The sequence below is a fragment of the Balaenoptera physalus genome, assembly GCF_965194825.1.
Source record: "Balaenoptera physalus genome assembly, chromosome: 7".
Classification (NCBI taxonomy): domain Eukaryota; kingdom Metazoa; phylum Chordata; class Mammalia; order Artiodactyla; family Balaenopteridae; genus Balaenoptera; species Balaenoptera physalus.
Genome location: NC_138886.1, coordinates 5,843,800 through 5,871,497, shown reverse-complemented (window position 1 = coordinate 5,871,497; position 27,698 = coordinate 5,843,800). Strand labels below are relative to the sequence as shown.

The 27,698-nt window shown below is 49.1% G+C and overlaps 1 protein-coding gene and 1 long non-coding RNA gene across 3 annotated transcripts in view; one reads left to right on the top strand and one right to left on the bottom strand.

Annotated features, from left to right (window-relative positions):
• ASS1 (argininosuccinate synthase 1) overlaps positions 1-1,254 on the top strand; it is a 50,204-nt gene extending 48,950 nt beyond the window's left edge. For both annotated transcript variants that reach the window (XM_082468216.1, XM_082468215.1), the window contains one exon: positions 971-1,254. In XM_082468216.1, coding sequence (XP_082324342.1) covers positions 971-1,016 — 46 coding nt within the window. In that variant the 3' untranslated portion in view covers positions 1,017-1,254. The remainder of the gene's footprint in view (positions 1-970) is intronic.
• Positions 1-19,584, bottom strand: part of LOC309663793 — a 30,662-nt gene extending 11,078 nt beyond the window's left edge. The window contains exon 1 of the long non-coding RNA XR_014265474.1: positions 16,642-19,584. This is a non-coding gene — a long non-coding RNA (uncharacterized lncRNA). The remainder of the gene's footprint in view (positions 1-16,641) is intronic.
• Positions 19,585-27,698: the final 8,114 nt, after the last annotated feature.

Sequence of the window (27,698 nt, the reverse complement as noted above, 5' to 3'; positions counted from 1 at the left end):
CTGCCTCTGACACTCACTCCCACCCTCTCCAGCCACCAGGAGCCCCTTTCCTGGGCAGGTTAGCAAGGGAAATGGCCGAGGGGTAGAAAGAAGCCACAGAAGGTCACCTGGCTAGCTCCTGCCTTCACATCCACATACATGAGCTTCAGGTCTAACTGGAACCATGGATCTCCATGGCCCAGTGGGGTGATACACACCATCTGAAGCCACTCAGACCTGGGTTCGAATCCTGCCTCTGCAGTTTGGTCTCAGAACCCTTCTGAACTTCTGGAAATCATAGGATGTTAACCATACCTGCCTCACAGGTGCAGGGAAAGTTTGATCTGAGTCCGTGGAAATCAAGCACTCTGCCCAGACCCTGGCACCCAGGAAGGGCACGGTGCTTAGCAACAAGTACTCAGTGGGGCTGAGTCCAGAAGGCCTGTCTGTCCAGCTCTGGGTTCTTAATCACCAGCTTCCTTCTCCTGGGGCTTGGGGTCAGGAAGAAGGCATGAGTTTCTCTTCTCTCGCTGATAACATGCCCCCAGCACAAAACCATTTTCTCTGAGAGCCAGCCTCCTGTCCCTGGAGCCGAGACTGGGAGAGACATGCATTCCAGCCCGACAGTCACCTCCACCTCCCCGCCTCCTTCACCCTGTTTGTGTTTTATGACTCTATAAACCCTTTTAAATGGCTCCGAACACACCGGGTTTTCATAATGGCCTCTTCATTTCTCCCATTGCCAGTTTAACGCTTTGTCTTAAACAATGGCAAGCAATGTTTTCCCCCTAAGATAAATTAATTACATTATCCTGATTGGAGGGCAGGAGGGGCCAGGGCAGGAGAGGGAGAGAGGGAGAAAAAAAGACAACTCCACACACATCTTAACAAACAGCTGCCCCGCCAGCGCAGCTCTGCCTGAATTAATTGAACTGAGTGCATGTTGTTATTGTTAATTTACATTTTTCTTTGTTTTGAATCTGGTTTACAGGCTGAAGGAATATCATCGCCTCCAGAGCAAGGTCACTGCCAAATAAACCGGCTGACAATGGGGAGCTGGGCCTCCTCGCTTTGCCCATCTCCCAAGTACGGCCGCTAATTGTTGTGATAATTTGTAGTTGTGACTTGTCCTCCAGGGCTGGCAGTGCAGTGCGGGTGCCAGGCCCCGGCTTTGTTCCCTGGTCCCCTGGAGCCTGCAGAAGTGGTCAGCAAACGGAAGGGGCGGGGGCCGGCTGCAGTCAGGAGCTGTAAAATGACGATTAAAAAAAAATGATACATTGGTCTTTTGTTTATTTCTGCAGAGAGAGGAGTAAGAGAGTGTGTGTGTGTGGGTGTGGTAAATCATGCTTTTCTTAGACCAACCTTTGTGTTTTCTGACTTACACACTGCCGAAGGCCACCTTTTGCCAGAGAACCTGTTTATCTGGAAGAATCGACCCCTCTCTCCAGCAAAAAGCATAGAATCCAGAAGCATCCCCCCGCGTCGACCCTAGCCCAGCAGCCTGGCATTTTGATACCAGCTGTGCCCCTGTGGCACGTGCCAGGGAAACCGAGGAGAGTTTAGGTGACAAACTTGGGAGCAGTCGTGCCCACAGCCTGCAGTGAACTCCCGGGAATGGTGGCCACGACTGACCACACCAGGCTTCCCCACCGTGGCTGGGTGGCCTTAAGTGTCCTACATCAAGGAGGAGAAAGAACCCAAGTAAGAAGAGCAGCCTGAGCACAGAGGACAAAAGCACAGACATAATTTGGTGGTGGTGGCGGTGGTGGTGGGGAGTGTCTACCTGGCTTACAAGGGTCCCTCCCTCCTTCCTCCACAAAGCACGGCCGAAAGCCGCCATGTTTGTACTTGACTCCGCCCCTTTGGTCATATCTGATTGGACCGTGGCTGGGCACCTGACTAGAGCTGGGCCAATCAGAATCTCAGTCCCAGCAATGGGGCCCAGGGAACCGGCCAGAAGCGAGGACAAGGGAATTTAGGCGTGGTGGGATGCCCTGTGGCTGCAAAAGCAGAGAGGGAAAAGGGAGTGATGGGAAGAGTGGGTGTCCGGTTTAGAATCCCATTTCCCATCCTGGTAGGCCTCATGGAAGCTGGCGGCATTTCTTAACTTGGATTCTCTGAGACACTGGTGTTCTCATAACCAATTACCATTTAGAGCTTAATTAAGCTGGTGAGAGAGTTTGTGGTATTTGCAGACAGAAGCACTGTTACCCGGAAGACTTGAGTGCTGGTTGCTCTGGACCCTTCCCTGGTTCTGACCTCCACTCCATTGCCTTCGTTAAGGAGAGTTTCTTTCAAAAGAAATTTTGTTTTTAAAACTTGTTTTCCTCTTATTGTGAAGGTTACAAATAAATTATTCAGTGAATCTTGACTTTGTGCCAGACACTTTGCTACACACTTTATTCACATTATCTCTTTGAATCTTCAAAATGACACTGAGGTAGATGCTTTTATCTCCGTTTGGTGGAGGAGGCCACTGAGATGCAGAGGAATTGCTTTGCCAGCTTTCAGTCAGCTAACAAGTGACAGAGCCAAGAACCAGACTCTGGCCTGGCTGACCCCCCAAATCTTGTGTGTTTATGTCCTTAACCATCATTGGGCTGCATCTTATTAAAAAACAAAACAAAATACAATCTTATAGAAATAACTATCACCCATCATCTCACCACCCAATTATAAACACTGCTTATACTTAGTGAATTTCTTCTCAGTCAAATTTTTCTATGCTTATAAATATTTTTACAGAGTTATTTAGGATAAAGTATTCTTTTTTCTTTTTGGCCGTGCCACGTAGCATGCAGGATCTTAAATCCCCCACCAGGGATCGAACCCATGCCCCCTGCAGTGGAAGTGGGAAGCCTTAACCACTGGACAGCCAGGGAAGTCCCTAAAGTATTTTAAAAGCAAGTGTTTTGCCCTGCTTTTAAATTAACATTACATCATAAACAGTTTTCTTCATCAAAAACTCTTAAACACTTTCAACAACTATGTAATCTTCTATTATATTGATAGCTGTTAACCTTTCCCCATTTATAGATTTAGTTTTTCACTCTAAACTATTTTCCTGCCTTTTGTTGGATTTAATTGAGTATTCTTAGTAGTTGGTTTATTAGCTATGCTTTTTGTCTTTTCAGTGGTTTCTCTAGGGTCTACAGTATCCATATATCTTTAGTTTACAATGGGCTACGTTCATTAATGTTGTACCGTCTCATGTGTAATATAAGAATCTTACAACAATACAATCTTAGAACATTTCAGTTTGTGCTTTTGTTGTCATATATATTGCTTCTACAAAAACCCACAATATGTTGCTATTTTTTCTTTAGGTAGTCAAATATCGTTTTTAAAAGATTAAAAATAAGAAAGGTATGTGTTTTATATTTATCCTGTGTAGGATTGGTAATGTTTCTTTCACAAATATCTGATAGAATTCACTAGTGAAACCATCTGGGCCTAGAATTTTCTTGGCAGATGCTTTTAAGGTATAAATTCAGTTTCTTTTATTTATATTGGGTTATTCATGTTGTCCATTTCCTCTAGGGTCAACTTTGGGTAATTTGTGTCTTTTGAGGAATTTGCCCATTCCATTTAGATTGTCAATTTTATTGGCATAAAGCTTTTCATAATATTTTCTTATTATCCTTAACTGTTTGCAGGATTGATAGCAATGTCCCTGTTTCATTACTTACCTTGGTGATTTGTGTCCTCCCGTATTCTTTTTTTTCCCCCCAGGGATTGCTGAGACATGCAGAAGTTTTTTTTTTTTTTTTTGGCCATGCCACGTGGTTTGTGGGATCTTAGTTCCCCAACCAGGGATCGAACCCGGGCCCTTGGCAGTGAGAGCGTAGAGTCCTAACCACTGGACTGCCAGGGAATTCTGAGAATTTTTATTTATCACATATGTTACTACTTATTTTTACTTGTAGAACAGAGTCACAGATAGAAGAGCAGGCTGTTAGTAGGTATTAGTAGAGCTCAGGGGTCTAGCATAGCATCTAGTACATAGTAGGTTGTCCTCCCTTATTCTTTTTTTTTTTAAACATCTTTATTGGAGTATAATTGCTTTACAATGGTGTGTTAGTTTCTGCTTTATAACAAAGTGAATCAGCTATACATATACATATATCCCCATATCTCTTCCCTCTTGCGTCTCCCTCCCTCCCACCCTCTCTATCCCACCCCTCTAGGTGGTCACAAAGCACCGAGCTGATCTCCCTGTGCTATGCAGCTGCTTCCCACTAGCTATCGGTTTTACATTTGGTAGTGTATATATGTCCATGCCACTCTCTCACTTTGTCCCAGCTTACCCTTCCCCCTCCCCATGTCCTCAAGTCCATTCTCTAGTAGGTCTGCGTCTTTATTCCCGTCCTGCCCCTAGGTTCTTCATGACCATTTTTTTTTTTTTTAGATTCCATATATACGTGTTAGCGTACGGTATTTGTTTTTCTCTTTCTGACTTACTTCACTCTGTATGACAGTCTCTAGGTCCATCCCCCTCACTACAAATAACTCAATTTCGTTTCTTTTTATGGCTGAGTAATATTCCATTGTATATATGTGCCACATCTTCTTTATCCATTCATCTGTTGATGGACACTTAGGTTGCTTCCATGTCCTGGCTATTGTAAACAGAGCTGCAATGAACATTGTGGTACATGACTCTTTTTGAATTATGGTTTTCTCAGGGTATATGCCCAGTAGTGGGATTGCTGGGTTGTATGGTAGTTCTATTTTTAGTTTTTTAAGGAACCTCCATACTGTTCTCCATAGTGGCTGTATCAATCTCCCTTATTCTTGATCAAAGTAACTAAAAGCTTTTGTTGTTGTTCCTCTATATGTAATGTGTCTTTTTTCTGCCTGCTTTTCAGACTTTCTCTTTATTGCTGATCTTCAGCAATCTGATTATGATGTGCCTTGTTATGGTTTTCTTATGTTTATTCTACTTGACATTCATTGAGCTTGAACCTGTGGATTTTTATCAAATTTGAACATTTGTGGGAGTTTTTTCCTCAAATTTGTTTGTCTACCCTCCTCTCCTTTCTGGCACTCTAATTATACATAGCATAGACCATTTGAATCGTTCCATAAGTCGCTGAGACTCAGTTCATTCTTCTTTGTTTAATCTATTTTCTCTCTGAGCTTCATTTTTTAAATAGTTTTCTGGTATCTTTTTTTTAATATTTATTTATTTATTTTTGGCTGTGTCGGGTCTCAATTGCGGTGCTCGGACCTAGTTGCCCGGAGGCATGTGGGATCTTAGTTCCCCAGCCAGGGATCGAACCCTAGTCCCCTGCATTAGAAGGCAGATTCTTAACCACTAGACCACCAGGGAAGTTCCTGAGCTTCATTTTGTACAGTATCTGTTGCTATGTGTTCAACTTCATTGACCTTCGACACTATCAAATCTGCTATTAATCTCATCAGTGTATTTTTCATTTCAGGTATTTTTTTCATCACTATATGAGTCATTTTTATATATCCAGTTTCATGGTTATGTTTTCCTTTACATCCTTGAGCATATGGAACATATTCATAATGGCTGCTTTAATGTCCTTTTCTGTTAATTCTATCGTCCCCATTACTGCTTGGTCTGCTCCTATTGACTGATTTTTCTCTTAACTATGGGATTTTTTCCTACTTCTTTGTATAGCTCATAATTTAAAAACTTTGACCCTGGGCATTGTAACAATACATGGTTGGGTTTTCTTGTATTTCCTTAAAGAGTATTGGACTTCTTTAGAGAAGGTAGTTTAGTTACTTATAGATTAGTTTGATCCTTTAAAGATTTGTTTTTAAGCTCTTTTAGAGCAGCTCTAGTTTTTATTCTAGGGATAATTTAGCTCTACTTCTAAGGTGTAGCCTTTCTGGTGTTCTTACTTGATGACTTGTAGTCAATGAGGTCTCTCTCCTCTAGCTGGAGGACTCTTAAACAATTCCCAGTCCTGTATGAAATTCCTAGTAATTTTTCTTTCCTTGAAAATTGTTCTTGTGTATGCTCATGGAATTTTGCTTGAAGAGAGTGGCACCTGCCAAAGTCTCAACTGGACACTATGCAGATGACTGGAGTTCTTTCTCTTAGTAACTCCCTCCTCTCTGGTCATCAGTCCCATCAATTCCAGCTGCCTTGGTCTCCTCAAATCCCATCTGTCTTCTTAGCTCAGTAAGATCACTGGACTTTTTTGTCTTGCCTTTTCCATTCTGCATTTTGGGAACTATCTCCAGGCAGGAAGGTAGACAATAGTAGGACTCATCTTGTTTTTCTTTTTTCACAGTCCTGTGCTGCCTGTTGTTGAATGTCTGAAAATAGTTGTTCCTTGTGTTTTGTCCAGTTTCTATTGTTTACAATGGGAGTATAATTCTAGACCACCTTACTGCTTCGTGGACAGAAGTGGAAGTTGATTTTTTTTTTCAATTTAACAATAATACAATCCAAATGCCTATAGGCCACCCTGGCCTGGGGTCACATTTACTATTTCATTAACATAAGTCACATAATTTCTCATCCTTGTTGAACCAACACCCACCCACCATGGCTTCTGTCTCACTCAGCATAAAATCCAAAGTCCTTACTGTAGCCAGCACCAACTCCCTGACATGGAAATGCATGGGAACCTCCAGACCCAGGCAAGCCATAAGATGACAGTAGCTGCTTAAATGATCCCACATGAGACCAGCAGAAGAACCACCAGACTGACAACCTATAGGTACATGAGAATGAATAAATAAAGTTCTGCTCTATTGCACTAAGTTTGCATTATTTATTTTGCTGCAACAGATAATTGATACACTTACTATGACCTTCAAATTCCTTCATGATCTGGCTCGCTACCCCCTCTCTTCCTCACCTCCCTTCACTCTCCCTCTCACTCTGCTCCAGCCCACTGTGTTACTTGCTGTTCCTCAAACAGGCCAAGCTCTGCCTGGAACCTCCTTCTCCCTCCTCCAGATAGCCACGAGGCTCACTTGTTATAGAGCCTAAACCTGGCATTTGCCATACCCTTTACCCTGCCTTTCTCTTCTCCATAGCACATATCAGCACCTGACATTATGCACTGATTTGCTTTGTGTGTCTAATAATTTTTTATTGGGTGCTGGGCATTGTTGAATGTCTCTCCCACTAGACAGGAAACTCCATGTGGGAAGAGACTGGCTCTGTCTGGTTCACAGCTGTGTCTCAGGTGCCAAAACCATGTCTGGTCCATAACATTTACTCAATAAATATTTCTTGAATGAATGACTATCAATCCAACCTTTACTAGCTCAGAAGCCACATCCAAAGAACTTGAGGAACACACACTCCCTCCCCCCACTTCAGGGCTTTCTCTGTTCTAGAAGCCCAAGGAGTGGTGCGTAGGTGCTCAGGAGCCATTCCAATCCAGTCCTCATGCCACAGCCCAGGACCTGCCCCTCCTGTCACTCCACTTCAGCCCCTGCCCATGCCACTGGCTGCTGCCCCAGCTCTCAAGACCGTTAACCCCAGCTCCACTGAGAAGTGGGTAGGAAACCACCACTTTAGGGGATCTGGAGTAGGGTTGTTTGGACACCGAGATGTTAGAACTCTTACTTTTTCGTGTACACAGCAGCTCTCCACCTGAGCATGCAGGTGTCGCCAAATGGTTTGGATTGGCAGTAGTTTTAGTCAATACCCCCCAGCTGCCACTAGAACCACCTCATCCCCCAGCTAGCAGATCCTATTGCAGGGGTTAGCTGGTCTGGACTGATTCCGCCTTCTCAGGGTAGATTCTGCCCTTGGGAGACCCTAGATCTCCCCACCCCTGGCTATAAGGCTTTTATGGAGTTGCCCCCCAGACCATTACAGAAGGCTGAGTAAGTCTGAATCAGTTCACTTCCAACACTGGAGATCTTTTTCTAGGCATGTTCTTAGCTCGACTCAATCAGGAAATGCAAATAGATATTGGGGTATAGATGGGGGTGTTGGAATCTCACACCATTTTTTACCGGGGCTCAGCCAGAGTGTCCTAGTAGAATAATATCGAAAATTACAGAAACTAAGGAAAATCATTAGGAAAAAATTTCATTCTGAATCCAACATGTTAACCAAAACGTTTTGGTTAATATTTTTATGAGTTTCCTGCTAGTCATTTTTGCATGTGCAAAATGTTTTCATGCAGGTAACGTAATTTGTTTACATTGTGTACCTGCACATTTGCTTCATTTTCTCCCTTTTTACCATAATTGTGCAATTAATTTTCCACATTGTTAGTAGGCTTCTTAACAAACTTAAAATGGGTGAATCTTGTATGAGATATAAATTGCATCTCAATAAATCTGTTAAAAATAAATAAATTTTTAAAGATAAGGGGTAGGGGGAAGATGGCCAGTGTTAAAGAAAGGAATAGAAAAGAGCATGGGCCAGGAAAGCGCTGGGCTGGAGCAAGCCTCTGAGAAGTACAGAGAAGGTGTTCGGCCAGAGTGGAGCACCGGATCCTCGAAAGGCAACTGTGGGCAAGCAGGTAGGGCGGCAGGGCAGTGCGGGGAATGGATCCCCAGCTCAGGGACCAGACTTAGACTCACGCTAAATCCTGGCTACTCCCCTCCATTGTGAGAACTTGGGCAAGGACTTCACTCCCCCTGAGCCTCAGTTTCTCCATTTGTAGGATGGGATCTTAAGGGGCCCTTCCTCCTGGGATATTGGAGGCCCCACTGAGGCACCCAGCGGGACATCGGAGACAGAGCCTGGTCTCAGTCACCACTCCACATACAGGCACGGAAGCATTACAAAATCTGGTCAAGGCAAATAAAAGCTGCCCTTCATGTGTGCCCTGGGTGGACAGTTCAGAAGATCCTTTCTTTCTTTTTTTTAAGATTTATTTTATTTATTTATTTATTTATTTTATTGGCTGCTTTGGGTCTTCCGTTGCTGTGCGCTGGCTTTCTCTAGTTGCAGCGAGCGGGGGCTACTCTTTGTTGCGGTGCGAGGGCTATTCATTGCAGTGGCTTCTCTTGTTGTGGAGCACAGGCTCTAGGCACGCAGTCTTCAGTAGTTGTGGCACACGGGCTTCAGTAGTTGTGGCTCGTGGGCTCTAGAGCTCAGGCTCAGTAGTCGTGGCGCACGGGCTTAGTTGCTCCATGGCATGTGGGATCTTCGAGGACCAGGGCTCGAACCCGTGTCCCCTGCATTGGCAGACGGATTCTTAACCACTGCGCCACCAGGGAAGCCTGTGAGAAGATCCTTTCTTTTTCTCCTTTATGCCATGGAAAACCATCATGGTGAGGGAAGCGGGGAGGGGAATCCCCATTTTACAGGCGAGGCCACACAGACCTGAGTTCAAATCTTGCCTCTGCCACTTCCTAACTGGGGACCTGGGGTGACTTCTTCAGTATTTCTGAGGGCCCTCAGTGTCCTTGGCTATAAAAACAGGATAACAATAGTGCCCACCCTGCAGGAGCACTTTTTTATTCAGCAGCTGTGGGTCTCAGGGCTCCTGGCTCCTAACCACGGTGTGCCAGCCCGTGCAGCACGCTTACCGGGAGCAGGAGCTGTCGGTGCGAGCTTGGTCTGTGTGACCATTCAATTTTTTGTTATAAAGTCACAATATGGCAGTTGGGTGCACTTTGTTTATTGGTAGCTGCTGCCTCTGAGCTGGTGAGTCTGGGCCCCGACAAGGGCGACCTTCTTGGCCTTTGAGGTTAAAAACCACATCTTCCAGCTTTCCTTAAATGCCCAGCCCCGGACATTCCTGGGATGGATTTCATTTCCTTGCAGGCCGCAGGCAACCCTGGGAGCAGTGACCATGTCTGCTGTGCCCACCACTGTATCACCTGGCACTCAGCACAGGGCTTAGCAGGTAAGAGGCTCTCAATGAAATTGTATTGAATGAATGATGGGATTCTCCCATCCCCTCTTGGTTATCATTTTATTATTTTCTTTACTGTTTGTAAATCCCCTCACTCCTGCCTCTAGCTCCTGGCTGGGCAATGGGGGGTTTCTCATGTCTGGGGGAATCCTGAGAAGTCAGGTGCTGGGAGGCTGGGCTTCAGCAGGGTGGGTCAAGCAAGGACCCCAGGCCCCCTCACCTTCTGTGGCTGGGGAGCTGAGGAGGGGTCCAGGCCACCGGCCAGCCAAACCCACCTTCCAGGCCCCTCCTGCCTCCCTGGAAGAAGCAAAACATTCCTGTTCAGGGCTTCCCTGGTGGCGCAGTGGTTGAGAATCTGCCTGCCAATGCAGGGGACATGGGTTCGAGCCCTGGTCTGGGAAGATCCCACATGCCGCGGAGCCATTAGGCCCGTGAGCCACAACTACTGAGCCTGTGCATCTGGAGCCTGTGCTCCGCAACAAGAGAGGCCGCGATAGTGAGAGGCCCGCACACTGCGATGAAGAGTGGCCCCCACTTGCCGCAACTAGAGAAAGCCCTCGCACAGAAATGAAGACCGAACACAGCCATAAATAAATAAATAAAATTTAAAAATAATAATAATAATAATTTAAAAATAAATAAATAAAATAAAATAAAAAAACATTCCTGTTCAAAGGCGGAAGATAGAGTTGGTTTTTGTTGAGGTAAAATATACGTACACAGACACGTGCATATAAACATGTACACATATACACATAGACGTGTACACGTACACGTGCATACACTTGCATAGACACGTACACACACAGAAAAGTGCATACGTCTGAGGTGGACAGCTTGATAAATTTTCCCTGTGTATCCACCTGTGTAACCACCACCCAGGTGAAGCTACGGAAACTTTCCAGTGCCCAGAAGGCTCCTTGGTGCCATGGTGAGACTGCTGGAAATCACAGGGTTAAAAAAAGAAAAGGAGAATGCCTTTCTTCTTTTAAAAAATGTACGGGGGTGTGCTGGGCAAATAAGAAAGCTTCAAGCCATCTGGGCTGCCGCCGTCACAGTGCCCATGGATGGCCGGGGCCAGAGAGAGCATCTTGCTTGTGGGAGAAGAGCTCTGAGCTCTGATTGGTTCCTGCCCTGCAGGATTCCACAGATGAGTGAATGGGTGAAGGAGGCTGCACCTGCCTCTGACGCTCAGCTGATTTCTACTAAGACATTCCACCTCTCACGTGGCCAATGCGCCCAGCCCTGTGCCATGGTGAGGGCGGTGTGGCGGGGTGGGCAGGGCGGGGCAGACACAGCCTCTGCCCTCAGGGAGCCTACCTCCAGGACCCAGGCCCGTGGGCATCCCCTTTCCATTTCCGGTGCTCCAGTGCCTGAACCGAGGGAGAAGGAACAGACCTTACGAGCTGCCAGCAGGCCAGGCTGCCTGGAGAGGAGGCTGGATTCTCAAGGGGCAAAGGTGGAGTTGAGGTCGTGTCACCTCCTGTCCCAAAGTTTGCACTGCCCGCCTAAATGGTGGCATCAGGCCGTCCTCCCCCGCCTGCAGCCTGGCCTCCTGCTTCTCCCTCTCCCGGGGGCCCAGACAGACCTCACTCTCGAGGTTCTCCACTGACTGTCCTTTCCCACCTTCTCACCTTTGATCATGTGAACTGCCCCCTCCCCATCTCCCTCTTGAAAGCAAAGAACCTGTAGAGCCCAGGCCTTGGCCAACCCAGATCAGTGCACCTGGCGGGGCTGCTGTCAGCTTCCCCTGGATCCTGAGCACATGGGGGCGGGGGGCTGAGGATAGGAGTCGGCAGGGCCCTGGCAGCCGCCGGCCGGGTGCAGAGCTGATCTGCACGCCTCTCAGGCTGGGGAAAGGGCTCACCTGGGGTCAGTGCAATCGATATCTCATCTGCAGCTCTCCTAGCGGAAGTGATGGCTATTGGAACATGGTAATGGGTGTTGTCTAGTGGAAGAGACTAATCTTCCCAGCTGTGGCGGGCTCCGCAGGTGGCCCGCACCGCTAGCTGCTGCCACTGGGGCTGTCCAGGCACTTTTAAAGCCACAGCAGCCTCGCTGCCTGCTGGCGTCCATCCTGGTTTCCCGGCAGCTTCCTGGCATGACGCCTCAGAGGTGACCATGACCCAGTCCTTCTGGGCATGGTTGAGGAGACTGAAGCCAGTGATTCACCCAATGTCACTCAGTCAGCCAAGGACCAACAATAAATTCTGGTCTTCAGACTCCTGATCCAGTACTACACAGCATGCTGGCCATGGCAAACCCATGGTCATGGGCCGTACTTGGCCTTTAGGTATGTCAGTGTTTTCCGTTGTCTGGCTCGATGCTTCTTGAAAAACACTAGGATTCAAAGGCCATCACTGTTGGCCGCAGTCCCTACCTCTCCCTAATGTCTCACATGCCACCTGCTTCATACATTAAGTTCCCTGTCTGACCTGGGATCAGTGAAACTGAGGTCTTGGCGTAGAGGGGTGAGGAGAAGGAAGAGAATCAGCCTCCTCCCCTGGAAAAGAGGAGCCACTGCCTAATCGTCCTCACCCTGGCTCACAGGCCACAGAGGTCTGACCAGCTGTGAGCCCCGTAACAGCAAGGGCTGCGTCTGTTTTGCCCACTGCTGTGGATGATGTTCAGTGCATATTCCTAAAATATTAACTGAGCAATTTCTATATTCCAGGCCCCTTGCCAGGCTGGAACACATCAGCCCAGCTAACACAAAGCCCTTTATTTTAATGGCTTCATGTGCACCTGAGAGAACATGGCAGTAAGTACTAGCCCTCCAGGGATGGAACCCCAGACACCTGTTGCCCCAGGCAGCTTGACATCATGGAAAATTGTTGAAATGACTTTACCACTAATGTGCTGTGTGGCCTTCGGTAGGTCCCTTAAGTTTAGGGACCTTAGTTTCCCCAAATGTAAAACAAAGGGCTTAGATTTCACAACCTCTAGGTTCCCTTTCTTTTCAAATGTTCTTTTTACAGCTTGTGAGGCTGTGAAAGCCACTCCAGCATCCTCCCCGTGAATCTCCAGGGTCCCAGCTGGTGACAGCCTGGAGAGCTCAGTGAGGACAAGTCAGAATTTTAGACGTGGTTCCAGCCCACTTGTCTGCGTTCTGGACAAGCTCAGGGAGACCAATGAGACAGCACTCTGGGCTCACTTCCTTTGTGACTTCTGAAATGGTGGAGCTGTGTTTTTCCACTGGTGGTGCGATGTTTCTTGATAAACAGGCAGATTCCTGAGTTGGGCCCTTCTTGTCTGTTTAACAAGCTACCTGTGTGATTCTGATGCTCACTGGAACTTGAAAACCATAGGCCTGGAGAGATGGTGGCTGATTGCATCCACCGAGGGGGAGGCCTGGTAAATGTTCTGTGATGGTTCCTCTTTACCCATCTCGCCTCCATAGGATCTAGGTGGGGCCAAATACCTGTGTGTTTAACCAGGACTGTGCAGACTCAGCCGGCACTGGCCATGTTCACCAGCCTCCCTGGGGAAGAGGGCCAGAGCTGCCAGGGCCTCTGAGGGCTCCCTGCAGAGCCACGGTAACAATGGAGAGCACAGTGGCTGCAAACTCCAGTTAGAACTCAGGTGGACCTGGATTTGGAGCCGATCACTTCATCTCTCTGAGTCTCAGTTTCCTCATCTGTAAAATGGGTCCAATAATAGTACTGACCTTTTGAGGCTGGCCTGAGGAATAAATAACGCACTTAAAGAGCTTAAACCAGGCCAGGCCCCCTGGTAACTGTCCAAGAAACGGGAACTGTTGTTCTATTATTATTAATGATCACAACTCCACCAGCACCCCACACACTTGCTTCTGCCCCCCCTTCCCCCTCCCCCACACCCTGACCCTGAGGGTGGGCTCAGGCACCAACTGTGACTAATCATGATGTTAGTCACCTCCACTGGGGCTCCTAGGGACCCAGCCGGCCACTCAGTTAAGACGGTAATGAAGCGGCTGTGACACAGGATGCCTTCCCATCTGGGACCTCGGCTGACCCGACTCCTGCCTGAGGTTTGAGAAATCACCGTGTGGACTCCAAACCCCCCCAGCCCAGCTGTTTATGCCTGGCATGATCATTTATTTACGTCCGTGTTACACAGGCACGGGCCCGGTTCCCACCTCCCATTTGTCTTTGCTGGTCTTCCCCTGGGCCTCGCCCTGCCCCTGCCAGGCCCCAATCATGAAGACAGATGTCCCGGCCATGGCTGTGGAGAGGAAGCCCCCAGCCCTTCAGCACCACTCAGAGGACGGGGTGGGTGATGAGACAGAGGTAGGGGCACAGGGACCTCTCCCCTTTCCTGGGGTGGGAGTGGCCCAAGGGTGACACTCTACAGCTGTGGGTGGGAGATTGTGAGGCCCTAGAAAAGCTTTGCGATAAACACGGGCAGGCTCCAAGCCCTGGCCACTGCTTCCACTCGCTGGGTGACGCCCCCTCGGGGAAGAGGACTGCTTCTTTTTTTCTTTTTTAATTTTTTAATTGAAGTATAGTTGATTTACAATGCTGCGTTAGTTTCTGCTGCACAGCAAAGTGACTCAGTTATACACATATATACATTCTTTTTTATATTCTTTTTCATGATGGTTTATCCCAGGGTGTTAAATATAGTTCCCTGTGCTCTACAGCAGGACCCTGCCGTTTATCCCTTCTATACGTAATAGTTTGCATCTACTAAACCCAAACTCTCAGTCCATCCCTCCCCCTTGGCAACCACAAGCGTTTTCTCCATGTCTGTGAGTCTGTTTCTGTTTCGTAGGTAGGTTCATTTGTGCCATATTTTAGATTCCACATATACGTGATGTCATATGGTAAGTGACGTAAGTCAGAAACGGGGCTGCTTCTTTTATTCGACAATTATGTACTGCCCATGTCCTAGGTGCTTGGCTGCTCTAGATTCTTCACTGTTGTAGGTGAAGAAAACAAGCTGCCCCACCTCCACTGTGCCCTGGAGGGACGTTAGAGGGGGAATAAATGGGATCTGAGGTGGGGGCGGGGTTGGACAGGGGAGCCAGGGAGGCCTCCGAGGACGGTGAGCAGGAGGCAGCCATGTGAGAAGGGCTGGGAAGGGCATTCCAGGCAGAGGGAACAGCACGTTCCAGGACCTGAGGTTCAAGCATCCGAAAGGGCTGAGTGGGTTCAGGAGAGAGAGAGAATGAGGGCCTGAGGTGGTGGGCTCAGCCGGGTCACCCACAGCCTCCTGGGCCTTGGGTTTGCTCTAAGAGCATCCAGGGTAACGGGTGGCTTATGTGGTTGAGAAGAGCACCCCCAAATCCAGGAGCCCTGCTCTCAGGGGTCCAGGCCCCTTAGTCCCACCCTCTCTGCCCTCCGGCGCCCAGGACTCAGTGAGGCCGATGCCCTGCCCCTGGGAGCAGCTGGCCCCATGCACCCTGGAGAGACCGTAAGGGGAAGGGTCTCACCGGAGCGGTTGGCGGGGCGGGGGGGGGGGGGGGTCCCTGCTCTCTCTGAACCCTCCCAACAAGGCGGCTTTGTCTGCCAGCTCCGAGGACCCCAGGACTCCTCCCCGGCCCCCTGCAGCGGCCTGAACGAAGCTCTGAAAGGCGGCTTTATGTGTGTCTCGGGGCAGATCGCTGGGAAGCAGACGGCCGGGGCTGGCACATGGGCTAGGCGGCAGCCTCAGCCTTGACTCCTGAGGCCGCAGATGCAGAAAGAAGCTGGGGAAAAACGAGTGCCCTGGGGGGGCAGCCTGTCAAAGCTGTCCCCCACCTCAGAGGGGGACAAGAGAACTACACAGGCACCCTCTTACAATCTGGTCACTCCATCGCACTGGTCAGTGACATGGCCCTTTGTGCAGCCCCTGGCCTTTGGGAGAAGGGAGACAGGTGAGGCTGAGCCGCCTGTAACCAGATCTCCCGGGCCTGCTCCCCACTCCCTGTCTCTGGTCCTGGGAAGCGTCAGGGTGGGGACAACCGTCAAGGAGGGCAGTCTTCCAAATGAAAAGGAGCCTCAAGAAAGACCTATGCCCTAAGCCACCATCGGGCAGTCTGGAGATGAGGACGGGAACCAGAAAGAGATGCCTTCCAGCTGCATCTGTCACCCCTGCTTAGCCCTGGTTAATGCTGACCATGGCAGCCGTCGTGTCCATGACGTGCCTCCTCGGAGATTACCTCTGAGGTCCACAAGACCCTCTGTGGCAGGGGATGGCAGCCCTGTTTCACAGGTGTGGATACAGCAGCCGAGAGGTTAGACCCTCTGACTAAAGCCACCCAGCTGGGGAGAAGCAGAGTCAGTGTTCGAACCCAGGACTGTCAGAGGCCAGAGCCCAGGCCCTGAGCGCCGGGCCTCCCGACTGAGCTGGGTCTGCCCACCAGCCAACTTACTTCACTCCATACGACAACCTCTAGGTCCATCCATGTTGCTGTAAGTGGCATTATTTCATTCTTTTTAATGGCTGAGTAGTATTCCATTGTCTATATGTTTAGTGCCTGCTGCAGGTGTGTGCAGAAGCCCCACGTCGGCTCCATCTGTGGACACAGCAGGTGTAAGAATTGGGAGGACACCTGGTCATCCTGCTGCAGGGGACCAACTTACTGCTATTATCTACTTACTTGCCCTTATTTCTTTAAGGGACTCTGCTCTCTCTGATAAAAAGTGAGATTATTAGCACTACAGAACTGTACACTTAATGGTTAAATGGTAAATTTTATGTTATGTGTATTTTACCACATTTTTAAAAACAATTTTTAATGTTCAAACATTTTTTTTAATTTTTAATTTTTTAAAAATTATTATTTATTTTAGGCTGTGTTGGGTCTTCACTGTTGTGCACGGGCTTTCTCTAGTTGCGGTGGGCGGGGACTACTCATCGTTGCGGTGCGCGGGCTTCTCACTGCGGTGGCTTCTCTTGTTGCGGAGCACGGGCTCTAGGCGCCTGGGCTTCAGGAGTTGTGGCTCACAGGCTCTAGAGCGCAGGCTCAGTAGTTGTGGTGCACGGGCTTAGTTGCTCCGCGGCATGTGGGATCTTCCTGGACCAGGGCTCGAACCCGTGTCCCCTGCATTGGCAGGCGGATTCTTAACCACTGCGCCACCAGGGAAGCCCCAAACATTTTTTAAAAGTGAGTTTAGCGAGGATTAAAAAGGCACTAAACATATACACAATGGAATATTACTCAGCCATTAAAAAGAATGAAATAATGCCATTTGCAGCAACATGGATGGACCTAGAGGTTGTCATATGGAGTGAAGTAAGTCAGACAGAGAAAGAGAAATATGACCTCGTTTATATGTGGAATCTAAAAGGAAATGATGCAAATGAACTTATTTACAGAACGGAAACAGACTCACAGACTTAGAGAACGAACTTATGGTTACCAGGGAGGAAGGGTAGAGGGAAGGGATGCTTAGGGGATTTGAGATTTCCATGTCCACACGGCTATCTTTAAAATGGGTTACCAACAAGGACCTACTATATAGCACAGGGAGCCCTGCTCAATATTACGTAACAACCAAAATGGGAAAAGAATTTGAAAAAGAATAGATACATGTATAACTGAATCACTTTGCTGTACACCTGAAACTATCACAACATTGTTAATCAACTACACTCCAATATAAAATTAAAAGTTTTTTTAAAAAGCCACTAAAGACAAATCAACACCAACCCAAGTCTCCCTGACATAATGAGAAGGGTTGGAAGAGAATTGAAAGGACAGTATATTTATCACAACAGGGTCCGATGTTATTACGTGCAAAATCCTAGCTCAGCTTGTGGGCCGCCAGCTGTGCCTGTTGTTTTGGGGAAACACCAGTCATCATACAAATGGGGAGACTGAGGCCCAAAGAGAAGATGCAGCGCAGGGCCAGTTGTAGCAAAGCCTAAGCTGGAACCTGGGCCCACTGGCGTCTGGATGAACCTCACCCGGAGGGCTGGAGGGTCCAGCAAGGACAGTCAGTGCCGCCAGGAGGCAGATGCCCAGTCTTCTGCATTGCATCTGTGCCCTCAGCCCATCGTGTTGGGCACCAGGGACCTGCAGGTGTGATGTCTTTACCTCCGGAGGCCCCCTTGGAGGGCAGCTAGAGAAGTCCAAGGCCAGGAACACTGAGTCATCCGGGGGAGGGATGCTGAGGTTGAGGAAAGGGGAAATGGGATATAAAGACAGCAGCCATACTCACGTCTCCACCCCAGGCACTGCTAAACCTTTCACACTCGTAGAGGTAAGTTTGGGGAAATGGAGGCTCAGGAAGGCGAAGTCCCTTGCCCACATCCACGCAGCAAGTCGGGGGCAGAGATGGAACTCAGGTCTGTCCGGGAACTGTGGGGTGATTGCCTGGGAAGATGGTGGGGTCCAGGAGTGGTGCTGGGAGGGAAGTTTAAACCCCATCATCCATCAACAGCCCCAGGATGCCCACGGGAGCCTTCGCCACACCCACGCCCTGCGAGCATTCCAGAGCAGTAATCTCATCATGCCGTGCCCCTCCCCACCCTGAGCTGGCATCCTCCTGTGGCTCCTTAAAGAGTGAAGCTGGTCTCTGGCCACCTCTGGGGCCTCACCCCCACTTGTCTGGACCTCCTTGTATTTTGTCCCCCAGCCAAAGTGGCCCTTTTGCAGTTCCTCAAAAGCTCTGCCACCAGCAAGCTGAGCCAAGTCTGTGCCCAGTTTCCCCACTGTCAGAGGAGGCCACGAACCCCACCCCCTCGGAGTCTGCTGCCACAAGGACAGGGCGTGGAGAGTTCCATGCAAACTGTAAAATGCTGTGACCCGGGCTTCCCTGGTGGCACAGTGGTTGAGAATCTGCCTGCCAATGCAGGGGACACGGGTTCGAGCCCTGGTCTGGGAAGATCCCACATGCCGTGGAGCAACTAGGCCCGTGAGCCACAATTACTGAGCCTGCGCGTCTGGAGCCTGTGCTCCGCAACAAGAGAGGCCGCGGCAGTGAGAGGCCCACGCAGTGCGATGAAGAGTGTCCCCTGCTCGCCACAACTAGAGAAAGCCCTCGCACAGAAACGAAGACCCAACACAGCCATAAAATAAAAATAAATAAATAAATAAATAAATAAGCAAATATGGTTAAGAAAAATATTTTAAAAAATAATAATAATAAATGCTGTGACCCCATTCTATGATGACAAAGGAGAGCAGACAAACCCAGGCTGCCCAGGGATGCTGGGCATCTAGCCACTTGGGCCATTGTCTGTCACTTCCCTGGCATCTCCTGCCTCACCTCCCCCTTGCCCCTGTCCCCACAGCCCCCACTGCCCCCAGGGGAGGTAGATCCACTCCCAGATTTACTAGGGCATGTTAAGAACATGGTTTGAAGCCATCTCTGAGGTCATGAGGTCATGGCAGTTTCCCATTGATCTATTTGTCCCTCCCTTGGCTGGAGCCCTTTGCCCCTGCCAGCCCCCAGAGCCATATCAAACTTCAGCAGCCTCGCTGCTCCCAAGCTAGGCCCCAAGGAGGCAAAACACAGGGCAGGGCTTTAAAACACTGCCCCTGGGCGATTTACCAGCTGGGCTGCCCAACCCCTGACCTCGGGAGGAGATGTAATGCATCTCCCTGGTTTAGCTGGGTCAGCGGTGCTGTGAAAAACAGCCCCAAGTGGGCCAGTTAGGACAGCAGAGAAGGACCCCTTCCCCCAGAAACCCCACCGTGGCGGCCACTGAGCTGAGGTCTGCGTGTGTGCTTGGGCGCAGGACGGCTCCAGGCTTGTCCACCAAAGTGTCTCAGGCACGAGCCCGCAAGAGCTGGAGATTACTGAGCCCAGACAACTGGGTTTCAGATGGGGAAACTGAAGCTGAGGGAGCTCCTCAAGGTCACAGAGCAAGTTCAAGGAGGTCTCTGGTTTTTCCTCTTCCTGCTCAGCACTTCTGCCTTTTCCTGTGGGCAAAGGTGGCAGTCCTGGTATTTGGGGTGTCACTGGCACCTTGGAAGGCCAAGCTTGTCTCTCCCACAGCCTTCAAATCGGACCTCAGTGGATCCAACATGCCACCAGGATGGAGCTCCCTGCCCTTGACTCCACGTGTAGAAACCAGACCTCAAGACAGTCTCAGCTGAAACATCCCACCGAGGGCAGAGGCCAGAGGCACCGAGCCTCCCTGTGTTCAGACCCTCTCAGTCCCCAGAGAGGACAGTGGCCTTTATTTAGGGAGGAAGTTTACCAAAAGCTGGAGGGCCTTGAGTCCAAATTTTCCTCAGTCATCATGTGACTTGCCACCCTCACCAGTGGGGCCAGCAGGAAGAGGGGGTGGTGCTCCGATCTCCTACACCAAGCAGGGTCCGTGGACCAAAGGGGTCACCTGGAAACTTACTAGAAAAGCAGAATCAGGGGCCCATTTCCCTAGGATGTACTGATCAGAATCTGTATTTTAGCAAGGTCCTCAACTGATTCACATACATGTTAAGGAGTGAGAGGTGCTGGTCTCATAAAGTTAAATAAGTAGGCGTGTGTGTGGAGGGGGCATGTGTACATATTAAGATCTTGAGCCTAAAGATGAAGAAAGAAAGAAGGGAGGGAAGAAGGGGGCTGGGGGGAGGATACTCTTTTGCGTCCAAAAGTATTTGATGTAACTTCAGAACAGCACATGGCAACTCACTTGAAGAAAAACAAAATAGGGACTTCCCTGGCTGTCCAGTGGTTAGGACTCGGTGCTTTCACTGCTGGGGCCCCAGGTTTGATCCCTGGTCGGGGAACTAAGATCCCGTAAGCCGTGCGGTGTGGCCAAAGAAACAAAAAAGAAAAACAAAATAGATGCCACCTGAACAAAGCAGAGAGAGGTGGGGTGGCTGAGACAGGGGTGGTCCCAGATGGGCGGTAGTTTGGGCAGGACCCTAGTCACTCAGAGTCTCGGGCCACTGGAGGATTTTGGATAGGGGTGACAGGTTTTGATTTAAATTTTTGGAAAGATGGTCACCTGAAAAGGGCTACTGCCTCTGCTCTCTAAATGCTGCCCAAGTAAGTGAGATTTTCTGCAAGTGATGACTAATAGGGAAAGAGGAGAGAGGATGTCTGACACTTGGAGGGAGGTCTTGGTGGTCCTGAGGGCCTGGATAGATAAGAAAAGATGGTGGGTGGGAGAGGGAGGGAGGGATAGAAAACCAGGGCTGGCCATCCACTGTGTTCGCCAATGGAAAAAAAAAATTTTTTTTAATTTAGGTATAAGTTACATACGATAAATTACGCAAATCTTAAGTGTACTTGATGAATTTTTACTACTTAATACACCTACATAACCACCACCCAGATCCAGATATGAACATTTCCAGCATCCTGGAAGCCCCCTTATACCCTCTCCCAGTCAGTCTCCTTCCAAGGGTGTATTAGGTACCTATCACAGCACAACAAACGATCACAAACTTAGCAGCTTGAAACAACATCCATTTATGATCTCACAGTCTCCGTGGGTCAGGAGTCTGGACACAGCTTTGTGGTCCTCCGCTCAGGATCTCCCACGGCTGCAGTCAAGGTGTCGGCCAGGCCGCGTCCCTTTCTGGGGCCCAGAACTGTCTTCCGAGACCTCATGGCTGTTCGCCGCATCCAGGTCCTTGCAGCAGTAGGACTGAGGTCTCTGTTTTCCTGCTGGCTGTCAGCTGCGGCTGCTTTTGCCATGTGGCCCTCACGCAGGCAGTTCCCACCACAGAAGCTTGCTTAAAAAGGAGAATCTCTCTTTTTAAGGCTTTTGCCTGATTAAGTCCGGCCCACCCTTTGGGTGAACTCAAAATCCAACTGATTTGGGACCTTAATGACATCCACAAAACTCCTTCCCCTTTGTCACAGTCTATTGGCTAAAAGCAAATCACTGGTCCCGCCCACAGTTAAGAGAAGAGGATTATACAGGATGTAGACACCAGGAATTATGGGACTCATCGTAGGATCTGTCTCCCACAGATGGTAGTGACTATCCTGACGTCTATCATCATCAATTTGAACTTCACATTAAAGGAATCAGTGTCTCTTTGTGTAAGGCTCCTTTCACTCAACATTGTGTCTATGGTATCTATCCATGTTGTTGCCTATATAGCAATTTGTTTCTTTTCACTGTTACATAGTATTTTAATATTGGACCAATGTTAGTTTCTGAGTTTTGACAAATGCGCCATGGTTACATATGAGATGTTAACTGCAGGGGAAGCTGGGTGAAGCACATGGAGACGCTCTCTGTACTATCTTTGCAACTTTTCTATAGAGCTAAAATTATCCCAAAATAAACATTTTACTTAAGAAGCAAATGAATAATGCTGCTAGCAACCATCTGCTACTGGCCATGGTGGAGTAATAGGTACCAACTAACTCTCCCACTATAAACATCCATAAAACTGGATCAAATGTATGAGGCAGTTATTTTCAGGAAGTACAAGACTGCAGTCCCTGGGAGAAGGGAAACCTGTGAGGTGAGCTCCGCTCTCACCTGGCCCTCTGCCTGGGGCCAGTGCCCCAACCACAGATCAGAGAGCTGGGGTCCAAGCTGAATACAGTCATCCCACTGAGCTGGGGAGGCAGAGGTCAGAGTTTGGAGCTGCTAAAACAGCTGGAATCTGTGGGGCTGGAGAAGAAGTTGCTGCACAGCAATGGGTTTCTAAGCAAGTCCTTGGTCCAGATCTGGGCTGTATGTGCTCAGGACAAGACCCCTTGGGTCTTCCCAGAGACCAGCTGCTATAGGGTGGGGAGTGGAACAGAGATACTGAAATCAAGCAATGCTGGGGGATGTTGGCATTCTGGTCCAGCCAGAGAGGAGAGACCTCATTAACCTCGTGGGCCTCCAGCTCTGACATCAGAAGAGTCTCCCCTTAGGAATGAGGACTGTGCCCTACAGTAAGGTCTACATGTCCTAATAACAAAAAAACAAGCCCTGACAAGATCCACAGGGGAAGCAAAATTAAGAGTTTCAGACCTGCCAAGTCAGAGGGATTTGAGAAATACCCTGGGCTCTCTACAGATCTGCTCTAACAAGGTACAAAACCAAGCATGCATGAGCCCAAGGTGATCAGCTAGCAATGAAACTGCCTGCTCCAATAAGAACCAATAGTCTTCCTAAGAAGATTACAGAATCCACAGTCTCTACAATGCATCATTACAATATCCAGTATATAATCAAAAATTACTAGAGGCACAGGAGTAAAGCTCCTTTGAAAATTCTTGTACATTAGTTTCATAGGCACTCATCTATTATTACTCAGGAGTGGAATTGCTGGGTCTCACTGTTGTTTTGCTAAAATTATTCATTCAGCTGCTTGAGAGGTTAAGAGGAAGGAACCCCAAACCCAGCCTGTCCCCTAGTCTTCAGACTATTTTAATGTGTCTACGAGGGGCCATCAGTACCCAACTCTGGGCTCCATAGCTTGTGAGTTTTTACCAGGAGAATGCTGGGCAGGGCCCTTGAAGGCCTTCATCTCCCTGACGTCTCTTGTCCCTCCCTCAGTGTGGGCTGGAGTTGGCGCCCTCAGATGAAACCCAACATTTTTGTCATTGTTGTTCTAAATCTCTCCTGCACCGCCAGAGTCAGGCCAAGGAGAAGGAAAATAAAATCACACCTGATTCATTTGGACAAACTATCCTTAGAAAAATAAAACCTGTGTTCCCTGACCCGCAAGCTCTGCAAGTGTCCATCCCCCTCTACCCACCGCCTTGTTTCCTTATCTCACTCACACTGGATGATAGCAAGGAACCCATCACAGCCAGGCTCATCTCAGAAGCCAGGGTGGCAGAGACCAACGGGAGGGAGTTCAGTTGTGGCACAAGGCACTGCACACAGTGGGCACTGATGGGCTGTGCGCCAGCTGTTGGGCTAACCCTGGGGGGAACCAGAAGGGACAGAAACGAACAAGATCTTGTCCTGATCCTAAAGGGGAGGACAACTGGGGCAGAGCAGGAGTTAATAAACATGCACTGAATAAATGAATGAAAGAATGAACGAACGAGGCTGGAGAAGCCACCCCCTTTCCTGCTCTGACGGCCAGAATGGAGAAGGAAGGAAAGGAAGGTGGTGGAAGGTCAGCGTTTGGTCCAGCCACAGTCATTCTGTGAACTTCCACTCCATCAGGCATTGAGGATGCCCTGGTTGGCAAACCAAGTTTTTATGCCCATGGGGCCCACACTCAAGGCTCAGGGGAGCAGATCACAGACTTGGAAACAAATAGCATAAAATGTCAGATGATGATGAGGGCTAGTAAGATACATGAAGCAGAGCAAAGAGGTGGAGAGTGATGGTAAGGGACTATTTTTTTTTCTTTCATTGGGACTTGCTCTATTATAATTAGCTCCATGGCAGTGAATGCTGGCATTGCTCTCTCCCTTAGAGCCATTACATTACTTGGTAATTGAAAATAGCATTTAAACCATCCATTTGTTTCCACGTTAGAGTCCCAAAGAATGAAAATATCTGCTCATAGGTTAGAGGCTGCATTTCAAGTATTTATACCTCCTATGAGTTCTACCCATTGGAGTACCATCTGCTGTATTTGCATACCTGATTGAATTCTTATTTTTAATTGTGGTAAATACATATAATGTAAAAGTTACCGTCTTAGCATCTTTAAGTGTACAGTTCAGTGGCATTAAATACATTCACGTTGTCGTGCAGCCATCACCACCATCATCTCCAGAACAGTTTTCACCTTGTTAAACTGAAACTCTGTGCCCATTAAACAGTAACTCTCCATTTCCCTCTCCCCTCAGCCCGGGAAGGGGTTATTTTAAACAAGGCAGTGAGGGAAGCCTTTCTGAAGTGGTGACATTTGGGGAGCAACCTGAGCTAGCCCTCCAGATGGGGGGTGGGGGAGGGATGGTCAAAGTAGCAGGTGCAAAGGCCCTGAGGCGAGAGTGGGGTCATGGGTTTAAAGAGCAGCAAGGAAGCTGCTAGTGGGGAAGGGGGTGGGTAGAGGACAGAAGGGGAGAAAGAATAGGGAGGAAGGCAGGGAGAGAAGAGGAGAGAGATGGAGGGCAGATCATATAGTGTCTTGTGGGTAGAGAAGAGGACTTTGACTTTTTTTTTTTTTTTTTTTTTGGCTGCGTTGGGTCTTCATTGTTGTGCACGGGCTTCCTCTAGTTGGGGCGAGCGGGAGCTACTCTTCGTTGCAGTGCACGGGCTTTTCATTGCGGTGGCTTCTCTTGTTGTGGAGCATGGGCTCTAGGCGCGCGGGCTTCAGTAGTTGTGACTCGTGGGCTCTAGAGCGCAGGCTCAGTAGTTGCAGCACACGGGCTTAGTTGCTCCGCGGCATGTGGGATCTTCCCAGACCAGGGCTCGAACCCGTGTCCTCTGCCTTGGCAGGCAGATTCTTAACCACTGTGCCACCAGGGAAGTCCCAGGACTTTGACTTTTGCTCGGAGACAAAAGGCACCAGAGGCTCTTAGGCAGAGATGTGGCATGGTCCCTCGCTGTTCCCCCGCCACAATGGCATGGTCTCCACTGGCTGCTGAGTGGAGAGCCTGAAGCAAGAGCTCAGTCTGGAGACCACTAGGAAGCTACTGCCAGGTCTAGAAGACCCATGATGGGGGCTTGGGCCAGGCGATAGGGTGGCGGTGGTAGAGCCAGGGTTGGAGTCAGGATTGATTCTGAAGGTGGAGCCGACAGGATTAGCTGATGGACTGGACATGGGTGTGGGAGAAAAGGGGGCCCCAAGGTTTCTGGTCTGTTGAGTTCTGTGACTTTTGACCTTTTCTTTCAGCAAATACCTGTTACTATTGTAATGAGAAAGAAGAAAGAAAGTACATCTTTTACTGAAGGGAGAAAAAAGCATCCTCTTCGTTGAAAGCGATCCTGAGGGGAGCGCATTACAGGAGGCGCCATCTTTCCCCAGGTGCCCCTTGAAGATGGTTTATCCAACTTAGGGAACTTTAAGCAGGGCGGGTCCGAACCTGCCTGCTACACACATCGGTCTCTTATTCTCCTTGTTCATTCTATGCCCTTCCTGTCCTCCAGCCTCTGACCAAGGCCCGCAGGGATGCACAGAGCAGAGGACTGGGGGTGGGGTGAGGAACAGGGGCAGCAAGAAGGTTTTGGTGAGTTGAATGAAATTCTTGCTTTTGATGAAAAGAGCGTCCTTCTCCTCCATCAACTAGATTCCCAGCCCAGACTGGGTTCCCCTCCAAGGCCAGTTCCTCCTGGGCAAGGACTGTCCTTGGCATCTCCCTTCATCCGCCCCTCTGTCACTGCCAGTGTTTACCATTGAAACGTGGAGAACAGAGACCCATCCTGGTCTCACCCCTGTGCCCAGGCTCATGTGGGTTCACTGGCCCTCAGTGTGTCCCCTCCCACTCCTCAGGGCTCTGTCCCTCTTCAGAGCCTTCTCACTACCCTTCTGCTGCCCAGATGTCTCCTTTCCTTCCCTCTCTGCCCACCTGAGGCTCTCAGTGTCCCCCATCCCCCTCCTCCTGACCCACTTCCCAGCACTGCCCCCCCCCCAAGGTCTCTTCCTCCAGGCAGTCTTCCCGACCCTCCACCAAGGTGCCCTACAGGTCCGTGCAGCTTCTCCACGGAGTACACATCACGACTATAATTAATGATTATCTCTGGGATTTTTAATTATCATCTGTCCCTCTGCTAGCCTGTGAGCTTCTCGTTCACTCTGTATTCCCAGCCCCTAGCAGAATGCCTGGCCCATAATCTGGGCTCAAAAAATACTTATTGGGCTTCCCTGGTGGCGCAGTGGTTGACAATCTGCCTGCTAATGCACGGGACGCGGGTTCGAGCCCTGTTCTGGGAGGATCCCACATGCCGCGGAGCAACTAGGCCCGTGGGCAACAACTACTGAGCCTGCGCGTCTGGAGCCTGTGCTCCGCAACAAGAGAGGCCGCGATAGTGAGAGGCCCGCGCACCGCGATGAAGAGGGGCGCCCGCTTGCCGCAACTAGAGAAAGCCCTCGCACAGAAACAAAGACCCAACACAGCCAAAAATAAATAAGTAAATAAATAAATAAATTAAAAAAAAATACTTATTAAATGATCTATAACTCAAATAGGGATGAGTGAATCTGAAAAAGAGCCACCCAGGAGCTAGCATTGCAAAATGGACTTTGAAAGTAGATAAAATGTCAATCAACAAAGGTGGAAAGATGGGGGTTTCCAGGGAGAGAGCTCACCATGAAAAAGGAATGATAGTAGGAAAGTGTAGGTCAGCCTCAGTACTCAAAGCTGTATGTACAGCAAAATAAAATATTTTTAACCTTTATTGAACAAAAGCGCTTGTTAAATGAATGACTGTCCATCTGGATGGATGAATAATTGAGTGGCTGGATGGATGGACAATGGGTTAAATCAAATCCTCTCCTCTTAAGAAACAAGACCTGGGAGAAAAGAAGATTAATAAAGATGGCTGCATTGAATTGAGGTTAAGGAAAACTGCTTTAACTCCAGACCATATCCCACTGTCTATGTACCCTTGTGTCAACTGCCTGTCTGCCACACTCCTTCCTGCTCCCAGGACCCCTGCCCCCGACTCCAGCATCCCCTCACAAGTAGCTACTTCCTTGCTCACTACTTCTTACCAAACCTAGAGCAGAAGCCCTGGGCATGAGGGTGGCCAGGAGATGGACCCTTTGTCCAAGCCTCAACCCAGGTAGGGGGGCTGCCTCCTCCCCACTCCCTCTGCCATCTCTCGGTGACTTTTGTCCTTGGATCGTCTGCGTGACCAGAAGAGGTTTCATTCTCTGGCAACTGGGCGGCCATTAGGAAGAGGCGGACGCATTACCCTCTCACTGCACAATGGTTGGCTAATTCAGTTATTCTGTTTCACCTGAAGACTGTCTTTGCTGCCTGAGCCTCTCCTTCGGAGCAGGGCAGGCCCCATCTGTCGGACAGTTCGCTCCAATGTCTCCGGCCATTATGCCTCCACTCGGAGGACGGGTGCGTGTGCAAGCGAGCGAGCGTGCCTGCCTGTCTGCACTCTCTCCCTCTTGTCTCTTTATCATTCTCCCAGGGCTAAAGAGAACTTGTTTCAAAGAGTGCTGTCAGA